The sequence below is a fragment of the Helicoverpa armigera genome, chromosome 7 (genome assembly GCF_030705265.1).
Source record: "Helicoverpa armigera isolate CAAS_96S chromosome 7, ASM3070526v1, whole genome shotgun sequence".
In the NCBI taxonomy this organism is placed as follows: Eukaryota; Metazoa; Arthropoda; class Insecta; order Lepidoptera; family Noctuidae; genus Helicoverpa; species Helicoverpa armigera.
This window is the reverse complement of record NC_087126.1, coordinates 10,896,333-10,919,729: the sequence shown is the minus strand read 5'-3', so window position 1 is coordinate 10,919,729 and position 23,397 is coordinate 10,896,333. Positions and strand designations below refer to the sequence as shown.

Genomic DNA, 23,397 nt, shown 5'->3' with positions numbered 1-23,397 from the left:
ATTGTCTCCATCCCCCCAGTCTGAAATGTACTTCAAATTCTTTAGTTTTAATTGTCTATAAAAACTACAACTTAATTTTATTGAAACATGAAGTAAAAACAAAACATGCCCAAAGTACATTTCAGACTCATTTTGTTTATATATTATCCATCTGGCAACATTGCCAGTATTTATTTTTTGTGTAACGTCTAACAGTCATCGACACGTGCACAACACGGTGAAACGTGACGTTATTAAGCTTGTGTGAATGTTGGCTAGTTCTGTGAGGACCTTACTCTCTGGGTAATTCACTAAAACTATGAATTAAACACAAAATACTTTTGGAATTGTCACAAAAGTCATGAGTATGTTGTGAGCACAACACTAAAATTATCGTTTACATTTTGCGACTTGAACAAAACCTTATCCATATAAAATGTATAAAGTCGCGTACGCATCAAGTCATAAAATGTAAACGATGGCCAATAAAAGTGGATCAGTTTATAATGTATATCTCCCCTTCTATGACATGCAGCGACGGACCCGAACGCGTGGCGGCTGGGTCGGATAGAGGAGGCGGAGCACGAGACGCCCGTGTGAGGCCGCGCCCTGCACGTCGCCGTGCGCGCGCACCACAAGCGCGCACGACGGTAGACGTGCACATGTATGTACTGCAGGACTGTGTGACAGGTGACGCGGCTACCCGCGCTCCATATATGAATACCCGTGACTCGATACCATCGGTGTGATGCGTTCCATTCAATAGTCGATTTTGTCGACTCGGATACTTTCACTTACGAATTATATCGAATAATTCGATTTTAGTGATAAGGTTACAGTTTAAGGTCAAAGATTTCTTGGAGCCATTGTGAACTTAATGAATCGATTATAATGTTAGTCGATAAAAATACCTAGTCAGTAAATTGAAGTGGTTGAATAAAATCTTTACCTCTACATAATCGTTTATGCATAATAATTTAATCGACTAATTCGACTATTAAATTGAACGAATTGTGACATGTTCAACTTTTTACATGCCAGGGAAACATCGTTATTTTGAACTTAATATTGAAGTATAGAACGACAAAGTTTACAACGATGGGTCTCTGCCATGTAAACAATGATTATTTAAAGTATATCTTACAAATGATCTGAAACGAAATAGCACATTGAAAAAAAGACTAGAATCATTATTTTGTGTATACTATTTATGTAGATAGATTATAACTAAATATTGAATCGATATGACGTCGTATTGTCCCCAATAAAGTAAATAAACGAGAGGTTATATTTAAATAAATGTTTTGTGTAAATACATTATAATATGATATGATGATGATATTGTATAGAGATTGAAAAATTGTGTGTACAAAATATGTATTCTACTCGATTCGTAGTGGCCATGTTGTGGAAACAGAGTCTATACTTACAGCCTTCTAAATCTCACAGTTTTATCAACTTTGTAGTAGTTTCCAAGCTTAAACATATCTATAGGCTACTTATCTATTAGGCTATATGTATGTATGTACTTTACTGTAGGTGATTTTTGTTTTATTTATTTTCAATAGAGATATAACGTAAGAGTTTATCTGGCAGCTGATATAAGTGCAGGTCACCGATATATCAAGTTAACATGTGCAAATAATGCATAATTATCGAGTTATTTTATTATTCGTATTTTTCACATAAATTACCCAACAGCTGAGTATAAACTTGCCATTAAGTTCAGTTTCATTAGATTGTAATCTTAAAATACACCTAAATATGAATGCTATAAAACTGTGATTTTTTCAAGGGAATGATACTGCAACGATTCCTCTCATAATGACTTCTATCCCTGTAAAACACCACAAGTTATCTTTTGACGATATAAGCCACATAATAAAAATGTACCTGATAATCATTTGTTGTGAAGAAACTTGTCGAGTGGACAATAAGAGTTTAAAGCCGCTGGAAGCGCTGCACTGACCTTAAAATAGTTTGATTATATTATATCAAATAATAAATTAGTATTTAGCATATGCAGCGAAAACAGCGGCTTTAAAACATAACTATCATTGATCTTTGTAAGTCACAAATTAAACAAGCAGGCCTTAAATAATTGCAATAGAATGTTACCATAGAGTTGCAAAACTGACTAAGAATTGATGTCATTTTCAATCTTATTTCTATAAGAATAAGGTCGGAAATATTTTAAACCGGTCGTAGCGTTTAGCAGTTTTGCTCATAAAGTGTATCTTAATCACGAAATAGGGAATGACCACATTAAACTGAAATATTGACCTGATTATAATATTGTTGTACAAATTGTTGGTGGTTATCGAACAATGCACACTCAAGATGTCTGGACACATCAATTAGTCGTTAATTATTATTTCCTAAAGCAATAAGTACAGTTTTAGAGATACTGATTGGCTGTGTCTGGCAAGTTGACATACTAAAACCCTCAGAAAAAGACACTAAGAATTATTTTTCTGAATTTTTGATTACTCACCTGAGTAAACAAATTACTGCACGAAAATTAGAATTAAACATCATTTTTAACGAGACTTCTACAGCACAATACCTATTATAAATAAGCAAATTTTAATTTACTTCAGCAGTAAGTTTTTTCTCGGTTTCATAATGTCAACTTGCGAACGGCGATCGTCGCTCGCAATACCATTGCAATCGAAACTAATCGCTCGTTTACTACTTTCCTTTTGTTATCGTCACGACTGTGCAATTTAAGTTAGGTAATAATTTAGCCATTGATAGCAACGAAAATGTTTTATTTTTTACTTTATTTTATTTCCGTGATGTCTTCCCAATATAATTTTAATTGTTAAATGACGATAAATAGGATTTTGTTTCGACAAGATTGCAAGTGATCGATCGCCTTCAGACGTAGCAATATAAAGGTGCCCTATTCTTGTAAATGCGTGTGAAAAACTTGGATGTAAAATGCGGCAGCAGTATGATTGTGTATAGTGATGTATAAACATTCCAAAATTATCAGTTTTGGCTATTGGAATTATTGTTAAAAGTATATTTAAGGGTCAGAAGCACTGCCAATGCAATTTGATTGCTTGTTTTGCGGTCACTGCATTATATTTTGTAATTAAGGATCTCATTTTGTTTTGTATAACGATTTTGATTTGTCTTGATAAATGAGGAGCACTTTTTAAGTTTTTTCAAATGTGGACAAACCACTTTGTAATGTATGTTTCAGGACAAATGTGATTGTTCACATACTTGCCTTGTGTCTGTGTAAGAGCACCCGGTGTGTGTTAGTATGCCTTATTGAATTGCTGTTTGTGATGATTGTAAATTATGAATGTGTTGTATGATTAATTGTATTGAATCATCTTAGTACATGTTGAGACAAATAGAGATTAAAGAAATAAAGTAACAAATTGTGTAAAAAAACATTTGTTTTATTTTTGTTTTGTGTATAATTTTTGGTGTTTTAATTATTATATGATTCAAAGAAATATTAAGTAAAATAAGATAGTAAATTGTCAATAAAATGCCATAATGGACTGATCCTAAGTTTATTAATAAATTAATTACTGCTATCACAAAACTATGAGTCGTCAAACGTCATCCGTCCAACTCCATGTTGCTTAATATACCTTCTGTACTGTTTGTATTTGTTATTTTCTGCTAGAGCTTTCTTAGCTTCTTCGTCTTTGATTTCCTTCCAAACTTTGAAGTTCTCTTTGATCCAAAGTTCTTCATCGAGGAACTCTTGCCTCTCCTTATCATCTATAGCATTGAACTGATGCTGTCCAAGTTTCATATACTTCCTGATTAAATATAACTTTTCTTCCTCACCATATGGTTTCTTCAGTATGGTGAAATTCCAAAACCACCTGAGATACCAGTAAATGTAATATGCTATGGTGTAGGGTAGGATGATTAACTGCACCCACAGTATGTCAACTATCTCAGGCTTGGCGTAGGCTCCTTTGATATCCATATTTTCCTCAATAACTTTCCTTATCAACCTGTCTTGCTCCACTTTCTGTTCAGCTTTAGACTTCTTCACTCCTTTACTCTTAGACTGTACTTCTTTCATTTCAGTTTTGGCTAATTCGAGAGCTTTATTTCTATACTTTGGCACTGTCATGAAGTATTTGATGGCGGTGTCGTATTTAGACCACGCGCTATAGTACTGTATTATGGATATAATGGTAATTGTAACAGCGATCACAATGCGCACGTCGACTTTCGGCGCCATACGCCGCCGGTAATACCTGTAGTAGTGAGCGTAGTACTCCTGAGGGTTGTCCAACATGTAGTCGTAGTCTGATCTCTCTTCATCATCGCGCAAGATTTCGTACGCTGTCGCTATTTCCTTGAATTTTTCCTCCGCTTCTTTTTTAGTTTCGGGTGTCCTGTGCAAATCGGGATGAAACCTTTTGGCCAGTTGTCTGTAGTTTTTGGCGATCTCATTCTTGGTAGCTTCTCTCGTTACACCAAGAACTTCATAACAATTTGCTTTCCCACAGTAAATGCCTTCCAGCAGGTGATCGGCTGACGAGACCACTGCGATCTGCCATGTTACACAGAGAAGGAAGAAGTAGTTGTATTTTGAATACATTCTTATTTTAACACATACTCTAAGTTATAAATGCAGTTATTTGTGACTAGCACCTAAAAGTAATTATAATATAAAATTTACGATTTTTTAAAATATGCTACGCTACCACGACTGATTGTCAATTTGACAATATCAGCGAACGGGACTAACTGTCAACGTCATTGCAACGTCAGCTTATTTTATGTAGGATTTTAGTTTTTTTTTTAAGCAATAATAATTATTACAAATACTACTTGGTTGGTCATATTACTTTAAGAGTATAATTTCATACCGACATTTTCTATAAATTAAACATGATGAAGGTAGATGTATGAGATCGATCATTGATTGGAAAAGGAGTCACAGTGTTTTCTCATTTTCACTCGCACTGGCAATCATATAATAATGACATTTGTCAGTTGTCTGTCAATGTCAGAAAAATCACACAGATGTCACAGTTGTCACACGTGTTTCTGTGTTATGGATGGATTTAGAATAGAAAATATTTGGAAAAAATGATCGAAAATGTGCTAGAAAGTTTTGCGGAAAGCTTATTTTTATTCTTATCTGGTCAACCAAAAGATGTAAGAAGTCTTCTAGTGAAGAAACATCAAGATAATTTACAGACACACGGTGACTTTAGTTTTCCTAACTCCGTGAAATCCTGGCATGAATTTGCCATTTCTGATGAAGTGGGTAATAAAGAGGACACTACGCTATTGCAAGTGATCCGTAAAGACTGTGGAGACATAGTTGAGGAATCTAAAAAGTGGACGTTGCAAGTGAACAAATTGAAGGAAGATAATGGTCGTATTTATTTGTTTTTGGAACGACCGAAGACGATTTGTGTAGGTTTATCGGAGGCGTTGCGGAACGTTGCGGTGTTAGCTCAGAAGTTACATGAAGCCGAATCTGTAGTTCAATTAGATCCTTGCTGTGTGGAACAATGTGATCTTACCTCCTTGCGTGCGAAATATGTTAGGAATGTCATCAATAATTTGTGTGCTTTGAATAAAGTGGACTCGAAAATATTTGTTACGACAAAGTCTTCCAGCAATAGAGAAGGGTGCCATAGAGTACTATGTGGGACTGTTCTGAATTCCAAAACTGGAGCTAAAGAAACTGAAATAAGTGCAGATGATTATATTAGGTAAATATATCCACTACTTTTCTAATTTCAACAGGATAATTTAAAAAAAAGGAACTATCCATTAGCCATTTTGTCTAACAATGATTTTTTTTTAATTCCAGGTTAAGACAAGATGAGATGACACTAATAGCCCAACACAAGTATGGTGTAAGAGTGTCCACAGATTCAAAATGGAAAGAGTTTATAGCCCACTTGGGCGAATCAGCCGCAGCCTTTGAGCTACTGCAGACAAAACCTAGCAGTCCAGTCAAAATTAACTTTGATTGTTCTTCTGTTGGGTCTAGTAAAGGTTAATATAAAATATTGAAACTTTGTAATCTTAATTAAATTGAATCTTAATAATAGGAGTTACATCCAAGAGAAACCTAAACAACCATGATGATGAAAAACCATATTTTAGAAGTGAGTAAAAAATAGTGGTTTATCACACAACTATTTCAATAGAAGTCTTACTTTTAAACAGCCAGTATCAGAATAAATATGTACTAACCAATTAGAAAGTTAAATAACCATGAGATACATATGTATCATGCTTGTCTGTAACTATACCCTAACCAAAACTTCACGAAATCAAGGCTACAAAATTTAAATTTTTACGTTTTAATTTCAACTCACTCAAAACTAGTACATGATCAAATAATAAAGTTGTTATATTTGTTCACAGGTGCGTCATTCATTTTGTACAATTGTGCTCGACTGGAGACTATAATAAGGACATACAATGATAAAGTCTGTGATAATACATATCCAGAATTACCATCTTTTGATGATGTGGACTTTTCTTTGCTAATACTAGAGGTAAACATTAAGAATAGTAAATAATTAAGTATTATAAATTCAGAATATTGAAGAGCATAAAAATATTAAGTATAAAAGTATAAGTAAAGAACCAATATAATGATTTATTTTGTTCAGTGATTCAGGCTATCCAAATCACACCTAAATCCATCCTCCGAGCCTTTTTCCCAATCATGTTGGGGTTGGCTTCCAGTCTAACCGGATTCAGCCCAAATCACACCTAAATAATCTGCCATAATCTCAATAGAAACCTTTTATACTGACCTATAAAATTACAAAGGGCTTGCAGAAGTAAAAACAGGTTAAAAAACAAAATAATTAATTATTTCTTTTCTTTCAGGATGAATGGCATTTAATATTCAACTATATAATAAGTCTACCAAACCTTTTGAGAAGCTGTGTGGAGCAAAACAAGCAATCTTGTGACTTCAGACCGCACCACATATGTAGTTTTCTCTGCTCTATGGTTCGAGTATTCAGTCAATATTACAGAAAAACAAGAATATTGGTGGTAAGTACATACAGTAACGAAAATGCATGCATAATACAAAATTTTAATAAGTAAATACAATCAAGGTCAAAAAGAATTTGTTGCACAAAAAGTTTGTGCATATTATTCAGTGTGTAACTCTTAAATATTTATTTGTTATGTAATGTTTTTGTTCACACATTGTCTTATGGCAATTTGTCAAATGCCACTCTCAATGATATTGGTAGACAGACAACAAATGCATTCTTTTACATATTTTTTTGGTATTTTTCACAATATTCTAATAGCTGAAGTGTTTGAAAAAGTGTCTTTAACTTGACATTACCCTTACTAACAAGTTTCGAAAAGGATAAATAATAGTAAAAAATGATGCAAAAAAAAAAACAAGTTCTCATTGGATTCTAATAAAATTGAGTAAGCTATTCCTCTTTCCAGGAGCCCAGAAAACATCTGCTTCCAGTAATATTCGCTAGGATTCACATGCTGAAAATATTAAATGAAACACTCAAGACATGTTTGAATATTTTAAATATTAAAAGTGTTTCCCAAATGTGAATCATAATCTTTTATTGTTTGCTATTTAACCCCTCTGCTCGACAAGATTTTGACATATGACTTTACCGTTGATTCGGCGGGAATTTTGAATCGCGACATGGAAGTCAAAAATTTGCACTAACTTTCAACACATGAATTCTAAGTCCGTAATGACTGATCAGAAGTATTTTAACTATAACTTTAGAGCTCACTTATTTGACAACAACGTGCAAAGGTCAAATGGGGTCAATTAATTCAGAAAAAGATAATAATTACGGTGTTTTTAAGTCTATCGAAAAGTTAGGCATTTCAAATTTGGTGAAAACTTACCAATAAATAATCGCATCACTTTCTCAAACACAACACAAACGTCATATTTATAACATTTTCAATCCGTTGCAATACATTTCGTGCACTTATTTATGTTCAATAACTAAAAAATCAGCACATAAAATACACAATAAAAATGAACAATTTACAAGATCAAAAAGAAGTAGAGTTTGGAATGGAGTATTTTTTTTTTTCAATTGGCGGTGTGCATTCGATACCTAAATCGGATATTTATTATAAATAATCGAATACCAATTTTATATATACCTATTTTTTAATAGCAACTTATTTCAATTTTATTTATTTATTTATTTTAAATTATAGGTTCAATTTGTTTTTGTTGTTAAGAAAAGAGATATTTAAGTTTTATGAAAGTTTTTAGCATTAAATTTTTATATGTATTATTTATTTTGGTGTTGCGTCATTCGTAATAATTTTTAACTTTAATTGAATTTTTATTACCTATTACGGAATTTTAATTTATTCTTATATTATTTCTCAACAATTCTAAGATTTTTGTTTCGGCGGAGGGTAAGCCTGGTGTTCTGAAATATAATGCAATTTGTAACTACCAAAGTAATGTACTTATTTGATGATGAGAAACAATAATAATAATTTATTGATTAATCGGTGGCAACCTAGTTTTTTATTTTTAAATGTTTTTTATTTTTATATTTAATATTTAAAAATGTAAATTATATGTTTAAAATTAAATAAATGACCGTAAAATTGATTGATTTTAAAGTCACCAAATATTTTTTACCGAATCCCAAAAAGGAGGTGGTTCTCAATTTGGATGTTTGTTTTTGGTCAAAAGGTTCCCCATATTTGTTATTAGGTCCAGGATATGATGATGGAAACCTTGAGAAATCGAGGGCAACTCTCGAAAATTGTAAGCATAGATAAGGTTATAACTTGACACTCAGATGTATGTCTGATAACACTATGAAACAGTAAAGGTTTGGAGCTGACCTGATGCTGGAGACCAGAGAAGGTCGAGGGAACTCGACAACCGAACTTCTCTCGTCTCCATCTCCTTCACTGTTGCAGAGGCCTCGTAAATACGAATAATATAAGCACAAACACGAGAAAGTTTAAATATTCAGTTGTCGAGTTCCCTCGACCTTCACTGGTCTCCATCATCAGGTCAGCTCAAAGCCTTCACTGTTGAATAGTGCTACCAGGCAAACACCTGAGTGATAAGATTTCAACCTATGTCTTTCTGCAACTTTCGAAAGTCGCCCTCGATTTCTCAAGGTTTCATCATCAGATCCTGACCTGATGATAATGGGACCACCTCGAAAGTATACGCTATCAAACAAAAAAAGAATCATCAAAATCGATAAATAAATGGCTGAGTAATCGCGTAACAAACATACAAAAAAAACGGTCGAATTGAGAACCTCCGCTTTTTGGGAAGTCGGTTAAAAATAAGTCGGCGGCGGCCATCTTTCCATCTTGGACCAGCTTTCGATGAACAGCAAACTATTTGCCCTTTCAAACAATAAAAACGTCATAAAATTTTGCGATAACTACACCTAACTACGGCTCTCGTTAAATAGCTTTGCCGCTCAGTTAAAAAGTTGGAAGTAACGAATCGCCATTAAGTTTGGCAGGTCTACAGGAATCCTGCACATAAAACACCCGAAGAAATAAATAAGTCTTCATTTGCCGTCTTCGGAAACCCTAAAAACCGAAGATTTTTTTATTCCGGCTACAACGTATTTTCTACCACTGATTTTCTAGCATTTTTTTCAAAATAAATTAAGTCATTTTACTTTTCCTAATTTATTTACAGATTATGGTAAGTATACAAAAGTGCAATTTAGTAATATTATAATATCAAATAATATAAAATTATTAAATCGATTCTTTATTTTAACGAATCGGATCATTCGATGCAAAACTTCTATCACCGTCGCCATCTTGTCTATGCGTCTTCAAATTTAAAAAAAACAACTAATGTAAACAAACATGGCGAGTTCGATCAGAATTCCCGGTAATTACGATTGGATTTTAAAAAGGTATATTTCTAACGGGATGCTAAATATGAAAGGTTTGAATGCGTAAAAATAATTTAAATTTATTTAGTTATTTTATTTAGTACTCACAAATGTGGTTTGATTGGAAAGAAAATAAATATGAGCGTAAATAATTAGGAAAGTGTATGACTGATTCGCAGACCCCAATTGGGGTCTAAACCGAGCTTACGGTGACATTGATGTTCAGACCCCGATTGGGGTCCGCTACGGATTTGACGGTTAAGAATTCAAATTACCCTGTTGCTAAACATTTTTAATAATGCAAATCAATGCCATATCAACGTGAATGCAACTTTTATTTTTCGCTTCGTATCAAACGCTAAAAAACTTAGTTTCTCAGCATGGACGGCGAACTTTCATGTTATAGTATTAATTTAGTGCGCAGCCGAGTGAATGCCGTGAGTGCACTTCAGTGCGAAGCCGACATGCATTACAAATTATTCAAGAAAATAAAAGTTCCTCAATATCCAACCACACTACAAAAGAGCGCATAGAAAAAAAATGTTTTGTTTGGAAACACAAAGTTCACGTGATTGACCCAGGTATTTTATTGTGGGCATTGCTGCAACGCGATTGGCCCACCGAGCGGGGCACGAGCGCCGCCGACAAATCACGAACCGCTTACACGGTCGCGCGTCCCGAGTCGCCTAGTGTGTTTTTGACATCGGTAAACGCAGTCGTGAACTTCGGAGCGCATAGATACTTTTATTTATAGTTTAAATCGAATAAAGTCGCTTTGCGTTTGTGAATACCTGTGCTCAATCGGGATACAATAAATATGAGTATTGCTGCTCTAATTCAAGCTGCTGAATACATCGAAAGGCGCGATAGAGGTGATTTGGATTTTCTTTGTTTGAATTGTCAATCGAGTGCAACTACACGCACACGTCAACATGGCTCCCGTCTATTTTTGCCGTGCTATAATCAGCTGATTTTGACGGAATGGCAGTGTACTTTGTTGCAGAAGCTGAGCACGGATACGCGTCGAGTTTACCGGCGTACGAAGAGTCCCGGTCAGGCGGCAGGCGGCCGAAGACCAAGAAATCGCAGGGCAGCAGGTGAGTCGCGGCCGGTGTAGTGCTATAGTGCAGTGATAATGTGTGATCTCAGTGGTGTTATATGTGCAGTGTCGGCGTGTCGTACATATTGTATGTTTTCTGTTCCAGGACGACTCATAACGAGTTGGAAAAACAGGTGAGTGTTTATATTTTGATTGATAACGATGAAGTCGGGTGTGCGCCGTGTGCCGGTGGCGGGTGCCGGCGCGCGGTGCTATCGCGTGGCGCAGTGACCTTGGCAGGCTAGTCGCCAAGGGAAAGAGTGCATGATCGTAATGAGACGTGCGGGTGGGGCGGATGACGCTGCTAACCCATTTGGCAGCAGTGCCACGGGCGGCAGGGCGCTGGCTGCCGTTACGTCACGCTGATGCTGCTCGGCTACCTGTAGGCCGCGTGTTTACGCGCTGCGTTTGCTTAGGCCCAGCGCCCGCCTGCCCGCCAGGCTGCTAGCTCCACTAAGGAGGACGATTTGCGAAACAAAGCCACTCACAGTGACATACTACTTCGCCTACATAGTTATTTACTCGCGGTGAATAGGAATTTAGAACCGGTAACTTGTTAGCAGGCAGTTATTCTCGTTTCATTAAATTAACAATCGTACCCAGTTTCTTGGCTTGTGGCTGTCGGGTTCGTTTCATTATATCCCCGAGCTTACGAACAATCCGCATTTGCAATTATAAACGTGGGTTCTTTGATCTTCTGTTGAATAGTGGTGATCACGGCGAGCCCTCCGACTTCGGGAAATAATACGAAATTGATTGTAAAAGGCCTGTAATAACTTTAGTATTATGAAATGGGTAAAAGTACAGTCGGCATCATAAAATAGTAACTTATTCATCGGCCCCTAATGGAGGGGAATTTGCCTATTTGCCTAAGTTAAAGGTCGCTTTCATCATTGAATTTGTTATCGCAACGAGAGGTAGGGCGGGGACACTGATTATTTAATTTATGGTTCGTTACAAATAGTAATTCAATTGAACGATTTTATTTGATAGATTAAACTGTAAATAATGGTAATGAATGGCTGCCAAATAGGTACGTTGACAGCTGGTAATTGAATAAAACTGTAATGGGTACTTCGAGTAACATTGTAATGATTTTTTTCGCCTTTAGAATAGAGAGATTTTAATCGCAAGGCCTGTCAGTTGTCTGGCCACTGCGAACCGAGAGGCTATTAAGAAATCTATTCAACACACATTTTTGTTGCAATCGTACTAAAAAAACTGTTACAACGCGTAAGTAGAGAAGCGACAATTAGTTCCACTAAAAGCGTTTTTGTCGTTAACTTACATTTTAGACGCGAAAACCTTTCTCTAACCGTTCTCAACATAATATTTCACATAGAAATCTGACGTGATGTCTGCTAGCGGCTCTGTGACGGATCAACGTGAACGCGTGTGTATTTTATTTTAGGAATATTATAAAATGACTAGCTATTTCCCAGAGATTTGCTCGGATTTTCAGGGATTTTTATGCACCCGGAAAATGTGTCCTTCCTCATGTTTTTCCGTCTGTATTCATCTCAATATTTCATCAAAATAACTGCAGAGAAAGTTACTGACACTTTCTCATACACAGTATTCGTAAACATGGCTATAAAGTACTGTAAAACGTCCTAGAATACTCAAAAACTACACGTTCATTTCTATAAACGTTTGTCACTTTGATATTAGAAACAACTACAGCCATTAAGAAACGATAAGAGAAAAAACCTCGTTATTTAATCGTGTTAACAATTATCCCACCCAAAACAAAAATGTGAAAGACTGCCAAGTTCGATAATATGGAAATGCTTCGCCTATAAAAGAAGTGAGATCTGAATAAGTACCAAGTTCAATACACCCTCAGTTAAAATAGTTACTTTTTAATGATGTTACTTGCAAGTTTTCATACACCTTGTTATAAACCTACTCAACGCAATGAATCAAGTATTTAATTTTCTATTAAAACTTGCCAAGTAATCATCATTAAAAGTAACTATTTTTAACTGAGGTATGTATGGAACTTGGTACTTATTCAGATCTCACTTCTTTTAGGCGAAGCATTTCCATATTATCGAACTTGGCAGTCTTTCACATTTTTGTTTTGGGTGGGATTTCATTTATTTTTGTAAAGTTGTTTATTTTATATTTTTCTTATGATGAAGTTAGTTAAAGAAATGTCTCATTTATACTATCTTTTAGATTTTTTAATATGCACTATGTTTCTTACAAAGAAATGAACTAGATTAACTATGACTAGATTTACCAACTGACTGACATGACATGTTATCATATATTATGTTCGTGGATCAAAGTTACACATTCGTTATTTTCGAAAGTGATTCACACTTGGCCGTTTTCAGATTTTTACTTTACTTTGACTAAATACAAACCTTTGTACCATTCGAAGATATATTATATAAATATAGATAAATTTAGTTCGATTTAGTTCGTTTTAGTTCCTTAGGAGTATAAATTTACACCGGGTATAAAACATCTTCATTATTTTGAAACCGACTCACACTTGGCCATTTTCAGATTTTTCCCTTTACCTTGACATAAAGACCTACCTCCATGCCAAATTTCAAGTCAATACGACCATTGGAAGTGGTCTAGGTTTTTGATGAGTGAGTCAGTGAATCAGTGAATCAGTCAGTGAGTGTATAGTAAAAATAGCGATTTTCTGACGTCAATATCTCAAGACCTACAATAGGTATATTAATGAAATTTTGTATTTTAGATAAGTGAGGGGGTCTCAACAGATACTAGAAATTTGATATGCGTAAATAAAATAGATTTTGAGTTACAGGGGGGTCGAATTTGGCCCGAAATGGTTCGTGTAATATAACCCACGGCCGGTGTGTCGCCTTTTTTGCTCGAACTTGGCGGACACACTGCCGTGTGTCTAGAACTGCTCTGCACTATGTTAATTGTGTTCTCATTAATATAATTATTCTATCAACGTGTACATCTTCTAGAAATACACGTTTTGAATCGTGCTAATTATCTACTTTCTATTTTTTTTTTATAAAGTCACAATTTCCGAAAAATAAATGTTTGCTTAAATTGAAATTAGCTTATTAGCCTAAATATTGATCTGAATATCTGTCTCTCGTCTTAATCAAAAGAAACCATACTGTTTAGTCTAGAAATAGGTATAAATCAAAAAGATTTTGACTTGTTACCGTGTAGATCTATCTAATCTAATATAATTTTATTTCAAGTAAATTAGGAGGACCGTTGTCTATTTTTACGAAATTAATTTATGTTTAATAGCAATTTAGGAACATATTACGAATGCATTGCATTGTATCACTTGCACAAATTTGAATTTTTCGTGAAATTATTTTATCAAAACCTAAAGTGTTCTAAATCTAAAAGAAACTCAGAGCCATCCCGTTTTCTCAATACAACTCAGCCTGAGTCCACCAGTGGTCATAGGCCTCTACTTGAGCCACACCCAGTCAAACCAGAAAATCGCCTCATTGTGGATGAAGAAACTAGTCGTGCACTTGCTAATGTACTCATGATCAGATTCTTTAAACCGTGCCTTGGAAAACATGAGGAGGAAAAGGATAGATAGATTCACGTCTTTAAACGAAACTTAGATACAGCTATATGCTCTCAAATAATACGGTTACGATTACGAGTCAACCACGTGTACGAAAATCAGCATTATAGGCCTTTCGGACTTTCACAAAAAAATCTAAACTTCAGTAATACGTGGATGGCAATTTCGCGTTTATGAAAATGCAAAAAGACTACGATGTAATGTTTTGGGAACATCAATATTTAGCTATTGGTATCAATTAAAAGAACTAAAGTGTGAGCATGCATTTCATTTAACACTTGAAGATTCGAGGATCTAAATAACTACGGCATTATTTTAAGAACAATATTCAATTACAATATTCATTTTAATTCTGTAATACATAACTCAGACACTAAATTACGTATAGATGTAGCAGAATTACTAGACTAGACAACGATCACTAGTGTGATGTTAGAGGTAGGTCTTTTGTGCAACCATTGTTCTAATTCTGATAATAGCGTGTACCTATAGTGGCGGTGATTTATACCCTAGCTTCTAGGTATGACTGCTAATGGTATCTTATTAATGTATGCTGTAATGGCCGCCACTGTTTGTATATAATTTCATGTTGTATGGCTAACGTGTTGGTAAATCATGCCGTGTTTCCTTTGGTTAGCAACTGGTTATATTGTGTGTCGTTATATACCTAGCTGAAAAGAAGGGATTAAATGACTGAATTGATGAAAAAACTAAATTAGTTCCTACTCCGTCTCAAAATTAATAAATGATTAATTCTAAAAATATACGTTAATTGAGCAAGATAAAAAATATGTAACATGATAACTTATTTTCAAAAAAATGTGTTCAGCCAATCTTGTGATTTGAAATTCCGACGATATCAGACAAAATGGCACCTTAGACTAACAAGTGCAAATTGTACTAGTCATTGTCACACATTCAAAAATAGTCAGTCTGATTACGATTTCGATTTTGAATGACCAAAACAAACAAATTAAATTGTTTTAACACTATCTACCTATGACAGTTTTTTACTGATACTGTTTTCCTAGACAAAACTTACAGTGTCTGTCTCTTTCATTCCTTTTCCTTTAGACAAAGATGCAACTACAAAGAAAGACATATTTAGAGTGAGGATTTTTAAAGTGAGTTTGCGAATTATTTTACGATTTTACGGCTATGGTTTATGATATAAGTTTAACCCCAAAACCGGTAACGAAAGTTCCTAGATGGATTTAATTAGCGTCAAGACAGACTGCTACGCAAATAGAGTTAACAACGAATTTCTCTTTAGTAACCAAAGATTGCGATCTTAATGCAATACGTATGTGTGAAATATCTAGTATTTCCAGTTTAGGATTATTTTGAGAAAGTTTGTTTTGAATTATTTTACTTATTTTTATTTGGACATAATTTTTTGGCTCCAACTGTACCAGATTTGTCAATTTCTATAAGATTAATAGAGACACTGAATCTGCGATCCTAACGCGGCAAAAAGAGATAAAAACAAACCTCCGGGCTAGATTTAGGACGATGGAGTCTAGAACAGTAATGTACGTAACATTTCAATACCAAGGAAAGGTTTCAGAGCACATCCGCCGTAGACTTTTCTTATAACACTTTCGGCAACGTAAGCGTGATTGATGGACAGTCACATTACATAAACGCCCCATTGTGCGATAAAAATATATTATTTTTTATCCAAGAAGGTTTTATGCACGTCGAAACGACGTCTATTTAGGTTGCTTTCTCCTCAAACAGCTCTCCACTTTGTTCGCCTAGGAAATTGACTTTACCTGAATGTTGGTACCTGTTTTGTGTGGTTTAGGCTCGTTGCAAGTGCTGCGGCAATTGAAAGGCCCATTTCCTACCTTATTATGAAAGTACCCATGTCTCTCTCGTGATTGCTGTGTTTTATTGGTAATTTCAATTATAGTTAATTTTGCTGACATAAAGCAATAACCTGCCGACTTCTGCTATTAGTATTTATTTCATAATAGCGCTGTTGAATGGGATAATGTCTAAAGTTAATTTACTGTAAGTGCTGTCTGATTTATATGGGTGACTGAACGTCGGCTCGTAGCATTTACTATTTCTGCCGCGCTTACAAGCTATTTATTCTGAAAACAATTAAATGTCATGCAGTTTCGAATTCTTCATCTCAGTTACCGCTTACTGTTTCAATGCTAATGTGTTCATCAATCCACTCACGCGCAGACATAAAACGATCATAAAACTCGCGCATTTCAGATTAGATATATTCACACGTTGTACCGCCGAATCGCTTGAATAACCACACTTGAACGTACTCGTATACATAATAATACCGTGTTTACATAATGTTTTGGTGACGTGGCGCGGAGCGAGCGGAGACACCGCCTCGGAGCGCTCGCGCAGCCCGCGACCACTGTAATTTTCCAATAAAGCGAACTTAACTATATTTTATCATGTATTTGCACACACCAATTGCAAATCGTTTGTTGCTAACTGACGTTGTGTGTATTGTTTTATTTGTCATTCTATACGTATTTGGACCGTGACGAGTCCTCACTAATTTGGTCACGTTTTTTGTGCAATGACACTTGATAGGTGACTGAGAGACGTCATGTGGGGACAAATTGCACTCTAGGAGATGATGTTAGTTGAATATGAAGCGAACATTTTGTGTTGTTACTTTATAAAATTGTTCATAAGACGCAGTAACAGTATTACTCGACAATGTTTCTATGACTAATGCAAACAGAAACTACACGTGTATTCCATCATTAACTTCGTCATATTAAAAGGATGATCCTTGCTCATGTAAACGCGAAACTAACTCCATTTATTTATTTGTAATACTTTCACACATTTTAGATGGAAGTGGATTGTTATTATTGCAGGGAAATTCATTATCAGGATTTAATGTTAAATGAATTTGCTCTAGCGTATCAATTGTTGGTATTTAGGATTGATTTTTTCGTTATATTTCCGGGACTTAAGAGGAAAAAGAATGTGTTAGTTCTCCTGTTTTGCACGTATTATCTTATTGAGGAAAACGGTTGTATGTGGCGTTATTAGGCGATGATTTGGCGACGTGGCTCCCGATATGCAAGGGGATACCGTTTTATTTATGGCATACGTGACATAAGCTGTATTACGAAATATAGACATAGTTCATTTACCCGGATAAAATCTCTGTCCTTCGAGTTTGAATCGATGTCCTTTTTATGTTTATTACCAAGCCATATTACCGTGAAAACGTGAAAGTATCTACCATTTAGATTTAAGTATAATATTTTTAAGTAAAGATTAGATGCGGAAAAACTGCAACAGACTCGCAAAAGTTTCAAGCATCGCAAATAAGTTTTAATTGCGAGTTGAACTTAGATGTCACTTGAAGTGCGGTCAAGTTACTTTTCGTATTTCGAAAACGTTCAATAACCATCTGATGTTCTCTAAAACTGGATCTAATATTCTTTTAACAGTAGAGTGAGCTCTGTAGGTACCTACGTGACACAAACCACGTGGATACGAGCGAAGACAGAACGGTGACTAATACCACAACACTACTTACATATTTATCGTAGTTATAGCAAACAATACTGCAATAGCCTGCATCTGACATGTGTTGCTATTATGCTAAATGTATGATCTGAATACTTAATTTTTGGATCTATGAAACATTTCCATACGGTATACGGCATTAAGTGCGCAAAATATCATAGTACTTAGTTATGTAACAGAACATGTTACTTCTTTAAAAGGGTGTCCATGGAGTTTCTTGCCGGTTCTTCTCCATGAGACCAACTTTTTGGAACCGTGCAACTAGTGTGACGTTTCATAAGAGCCTGCAAAGGTCTATTTGAAAGAAAAACAATTGACTTCGATTTACATTTCCTATGTTGCTTGCTACAGTAATTGGAAGTATTATAACGCCTGTTTGCGAAGTCGTTTAAAATACTCTGATTTTACATGAGGAAAAAAATGGTGTTGCCTTTACTGCGTTTTATCTAGGTTTATAACTAGTCACTTCTTTAACATTACTGCTTCAATAGAAAGTGAATTAAAATCATGGCCACGTTTGACAAGTCAAAGGAACTATCCGTTTCTTACGACTAAATCAATCTTATTCATACCTATGCGACCTACATACGGTTGTAACCATTTTAATGGGCTTGTTATTATTATTGCCGATGTATAGTATAACCTTCAATATGGGCCGAATGTGATTAGTCAGTGAAAACATGACATCACCATTATATGCTGTGTATCGTTACTGGGTACACTGTAGTTTGGTAGGATTTTCCATTATATTTTCCACTGATTTTCTGAATCTCACAAATACTAAGCGAGTATTTATTGCGGTAACCGATTTTTGATTGACAAAAATATGTTAAAATCCGGTATGTAAAGTGATCAACAATTTTTGACCCTGACTGTACCTAGCGTAGAAAAATTTTATGTAGGACAGGTTTTTTCAAAAAATGTAATCACGTAGATACTTTTTTGCCTTTTGAAGCAAATGACTTCGAAGTAAAATATAAAAAATTGCGGAAAATTTTCCTGAAGCTACGACAATGTGATAAAGGTTATTTCGTAGAAGTTGCGAGGTTTTCCGAAATAAATCCACATGAATAATGAAAGTTTTCGTGGTATTTTTTTTTGTAGATTAAAATATTTTTTTATTTAAGCCTTTTGGAAGGACTTTTTCGTAGGAATTATGGTATATTACTTATTGTAAAAAAATAAGATATTTTTCACAAACCATTCTTTGTTTGATCTTCCTCGCGATTGTTCTAGATTAATTAATACACTACCTACTATTCACACCTATGTATAAATCACTCGATACATAAACAAGGTATATAATAACTCGCATTACGTTCGCTATAGTAAACAAGACCTTGAGAACTAATTTTAGACGTGATTTAAAAGCGGCCGATGAAAGCCTGGTGGAACAATTTCCAGGGTACATTTCCATTGATAAATCATATATTTTCACATAACTCGGACCATGATGAATGGCATATAAGTTGAAGGTATCGCCTTTTAAAGAAAACAATGGTGTAAGAAGCGGACGAGGCCAGGCCAGTGTTTATCAGCAAAATCTATTTGTCGTTAAAACATGCGGTTGCTATGGGAACAGCTAATTATTGTGAAATTGTATTAGCAATGAGGAAGAGGAAAACTTTCCTTATACGAAAAAGTACCTATTGTTAAATTTAGGAGTAGTAAAGCCTTAGAAATATTTATCGTTGTTTCTAACTGCTTACCGGTAAGGAAGGTCAGATAAAGACACTTTTGATGGAACTGATCATTCGATTGAAACAGACACGTAAACCTTTAGTAATTAATCATTAATCCGTCCACATTCAACCCCAGTAACCCGCCACAGCTTCCAGAATCCCCAAAAATGTAAAGCAATAAAATGTAAAGCCTACGACAACTAAGTAGGCTTGCGTCTTAAAATCCCACTGGCATCGTGAATCCTTCTTGCGCAGATTTGATGCCGAAATTGCCGCTTTCACTATATTGTTCATCATGTCGGCCAAATTTAACGATCGCTCCCAACCTTCTGTCTTCAAGCGTTTTATATCCATACTCTTGTGTTGCTAGTTCGCATTTCTTTAGTTCACAACGCTTCACTTAATTATCAAGACCTAAAATTAAAAGCCACTTCGTAATGGTCTGGAAGAAACGGCGCGAACAGTGCTAAGCTCTTCCCCAAAATCTCTGAAAGCTCTGCCAATTTAGCAAAAATAAAAAGTTATTTGAAGTGCCTAAAGATATTCGGCCAAATCTAGTCGAAAAGTTAATTATTCCCTAAATTTTATTTTCACAGAAATCATTTCACAAAGTAGGCACTTAATGGATGGCCGAGTTGGCTTTTTTTCTTATTAGCAAAAGTAACTAGTCGCTAGCTCGCTGTTTCCTATTAAGCCCCAGTAACGTAAGCAAATAAATTGAGGTCCATTATTTTAATTTAACCGTAACAGTATTACAGAAGACATTTTCTATAAGTTCCATGGTTACTCGGGAGATGTTAAGAATGATTTTACACCATTAACGTTTGACATAACAGACGGACGCCACTTCAGATGTAATTGGAAGTCATATTTCTTTACACCATGATGTGCATGATTAATTTTTTATTATATCTTTGAGCCGGTTACAAATTGCATTCGGTTTTTTTTGTCGTTGGAACAGGATATGAATAAGAATCTTAGTTGTCATCTACGCTATTATGTAGACTTGAATATAACTTAGAAACTTGGTTACAAGGAAAAAATATGACACAAAGATTAGAACTAAACTACATATACAATTAGTATCGCCTTGAATATGAACCTAAAAAACTAGGATATAATAGCGAGGCGTCATTATGTAATTAGCGAACAATACAGCCGGCCAACAATAGATAATTCCATGGTGATATGGGAATAAGAAAAACATGCACTAGCCATACTCCTACAGTTTTTAAACAAATAACATTTGATACGTCCACCGTCTTGGACGTTAATTGTTATGTATTTCAATATTTGATAGGCAAATTACATTTGACGTCTTTTGATAAGGAAAGCCTGACTCATCGATCTGATTACAACGAAATGTTATACATAACATCTAATTTTAAATAACAAAACAGCCTGCTCTTGTGTTATCTAATTTTAAGGCTTAATTAGATATGCAGAACAATAATTCTAAGACACAATTATTTAAAATCACCCAATTAACTAAATGATCAACTGATGCAACATCGATGATTATTGACATCTAATTATTGTGCAGAAATTACGCTCAGTTCGCAAAACAAAAAGGTGCACACAATATATGACTTAGCATTTGCAAACATGTGACCGTCACCGGTTGCCATGTAGCCGTACATACATGCATGAATGTACACCTACATGAACGTAGATATATGTACAGATCATTATCTCCGACAGTCAGTCTGCCGGGACAGTTGTTCTGTACTACGCTCTTAGACTAAGTTTGTTTGAAGATTAGAATAGCGTGTCCTGAATGCGAATAGTCGGGGAGTTCGTTTTAAAATTAATTTCTTACTTTGTCCTTGGGCGTTTATGTAAAGCTTGGACTTTTTAATGTAGATTAGAATATTGTCATGGCCTAGTTTTTAATTGTTATGACTATGAATGAGGACGTTGCACTCGTGCATTAAATTAGGATTAATTAACATGCGCGCGTATTTTTTTGCAATATTTTTTTTTATTGTCGATAGCTATACATGCTAATTACGTTTGCCAGTATGTATATTTTTTCCAATTAAATTGCAATGTTTGCTCGTAATTATGTATTTCCTAAACAGCAAACGAGTTTAATGATAGCGTATTATTAAAATAAATAGTATGCACATACACGGGTAACAAATGATAAAGAGTATATTTTACCTATTTCCCTATTTTATTTGATTAAATAATATGTTGTAGATACGGATTGGATGAAGTTCGCCTTAATTATGTTCATCATTTACTTTTGGTTACTATTTGAGGCACGTGATCCAGTCCTTAATTTATCAATATTGTAAATGCAAATATTGTAAGTTACTGTCTGAACAGTCCCTTGGACATTCAACGATACGGAATACCCACTATTCCATCAACTCTACAAGTAGTATGCTATTTGTTTCATGATAAATTTACAGCAACTAAATCGTGGACGAAGTTTTCCTTAAACACCATTCGGGTAAAAAAAAATATATTTTGATTTCAACCAAATTCATTGCATGTCACAACTAGTTTTTTCAATTCAACTGGCACAGATATACAGCCTTGGCCAAAAGTATTGAGCACCTTACAAATTTCGCTAGATCACGGTAATTATGGGAGAAACCCGAATCTATCGATGAAGTATTCTTTTATCGGTTATTTATAAAGATTTTAAAACAATGACTTATGCCGCGGCTGACAATAAAACACCTGGGTGCAAGAAAATGTGTCTTTTACAATTTTTGAATTTATTTTCTAGTTCGCTACCATCGCTCGTTGAGACAACATCCAGTGATCTAGTGCGCCATTGGTATTTTATTTCAAAGTTTAAAGTGTTATAGTTGCGATATGCCAAAATGAAACGAACTTTCTTTAGAATAACGAGTGCAGATACAGCTTCTGCACGAGCAAGGGAAATCACAAGTAGAGATTTCCAAAACTGCGAAATGTTCGCGCCGATCCGTGCATTATGCTATTCAGCGATTCTCTGATACCGGATCACATCAAAATAGACCGAGAGCCGGGCGCAAACGCATCGCCATAGGCCGTCAGAATCGTCAGTTACTGAGAGAGTCATTAAGAAATAGGAAAAAAACATCTTCAGAGCTCGCTGCTGAGTTTTCAGAACAAATGAAGAAAACAATTTCTGCTCGAACTTCTCGTAGAAGGCTTCAGGAAGCTGGTCTGAAAGGCTGTAAAGCTAGGAAGAAGCCACGGCTCTCCGAGAGCAACAAAAAACCTCGGTACAAATGGGCCTTACAACACCGAACTTTCACCGCTGAAGATTGGTCAAATGTTGTGTGGTCAGACGAATGAAACTTTGAGGTGAGTAAGTCAATTTAATGCCCTCACAAAATAATATGAAATGGTTTAAATTCTAAACGCATAGAGGAAGTTCTTTTTATTTCCGGAACTCAATATTTTTTTCTTTATTGCAGATTTTTGGTACACCTAGTGTGACCTCTGTGCGTCGCCGGGTGGGCGAAGAATTTAAGCCAGAGTGTGTGGTCCCAACCGTAAAACACGGCGGCGGCAGTATAATGGCCTGGGGTTGCATGACCGATTCTAGAGTTGGCGAATTGTTCGTGTGTGAGGGCCGCATGGACTCTTCTAAGTACATAAATGTGCTAGAAACTGCGTTGCTGCCTTCATTCACGAAACTTTTCGGTGACACGAACATGGATAGTGATGAATGCCAGCAGGATAACGCGC

The 23,397-nt window shown here is 35.3% G+C and overlaps 3 protein-coding genes and 1 long non-coding RNA gene across 6 annotated transcripts in view; 3 read left to right on the top strand and 1 right to left on the bottom strand.

Moving 5' to 3' along the window:
• LOC135117054 (blood vessel epicardial substance-like) overlaps positions 1–3,387 on the top strand; it is a 36,281-nt gene extending 32,894 nt beyond the window's left edge. For 2 of the 3 annotated variants that reach the window (XR_010276619.1, XM_064035416.1), the window contains one exon: positions 515–3,387. Coding sequence is in view for 1 of the 3 variants with exons in the window: in XM_064035416.1 (XP_063891486.1) it covers positions 515–579 (65 nt within the window). In the remaining 2 variants the exon portion in view is untranslated. The remainder of the gene's footprint in view (positions 1–514) is intronic. The other variant, XR_010276618.1, reaches the window with a different exon arrangement.
• Positions 3,388–3,496: 109 nt separating this feature from the next.
• Positions 3,497–4,715, bottom strand: LOC135117055 (dnaJ homolog subfamily C member 25 homolog). Its single transcript, XM_064035417.1, has one exon. It carries the CDS (start codon positions 4,562–4,564, stop codon positions 3,545–3,547), a length of 1,020 nt encoding a protein of 339 aa, XP_063891487.1. The 5' UTR covers positions 4,565–4,715; the 3' UTR covers positions 3,497–3,544.
• Positions 4,716–4,993: 278 nt separating this feature from the next.
• On the top strand, positions 4,994–7,537 carry LOC135117053 (DALR anticodon-binding domain-containing protein 3-like). Its single transcript, XM_064035415.1, has 5 exons — positions 4,994–5,693; positions 5,795–5,982; positions 6,358–6,491; positions 6,832–7,002; positions 7,417–7,537. The coding sequence occupies exons 1-5, from the start codon at positions 5,059–5,061 to the stop codon at positions 7,534–7,536; spliced, it is 1,248 nt and encodes a 415-aa protein (XP_063891485.1). The 5' UTR covers positions 4,994–5,058; the 3' UTR covers position 7,537.
• Positions 7,538–10,511: 2,974 nt separating this feature from the next.
• On the top strand, positions 10,512–11,093 carry LOC135117106 (uncharacterized). Its single transcript, XR_010276650.1, has 3 exons — positions 10,512–10,720; positions 10,837–10,945; positions 11,054–11,093. It is a non-coding gene; the product is annotated as an uncharacterized LOC135117106 (long non-coding RNA).
• The last annotated feature ends 12,304 nt before the right edge of the window (positions 11,094–23,397 follow it).

Bases quoted from the DNA above. Each gene is read 5' to 3' on its own strand.
- LOC135117053 (XM_064035415.1), top strand. From the start codon at position 5,059: ATGATCGAAAATGTGCTAGAAAGTTTTGCGGAAAGCTTATTTTTATTC. The intron at 5,694-5,794 runs GTAAATATATCC...TTTTAATTCCAG, and splicing joins AGTGCAGATGATTATATTAG to GTTAAGACAAGATGAGATGA. The intron at 6,492-6,831 runs GTAAACATTAAG...CTTTTCTTTCAG, and splicing joins TTTCTTTGCTAATACTAGAG to GATGAATGGCATTTAATATT.
- LOC135117055 (XM_064035417.1), bottom strand. From the start codon at position 4,564: ATGTATTCAAAATACAACTACTTCTTCCTTCTCTGTGTAACATGGCAG.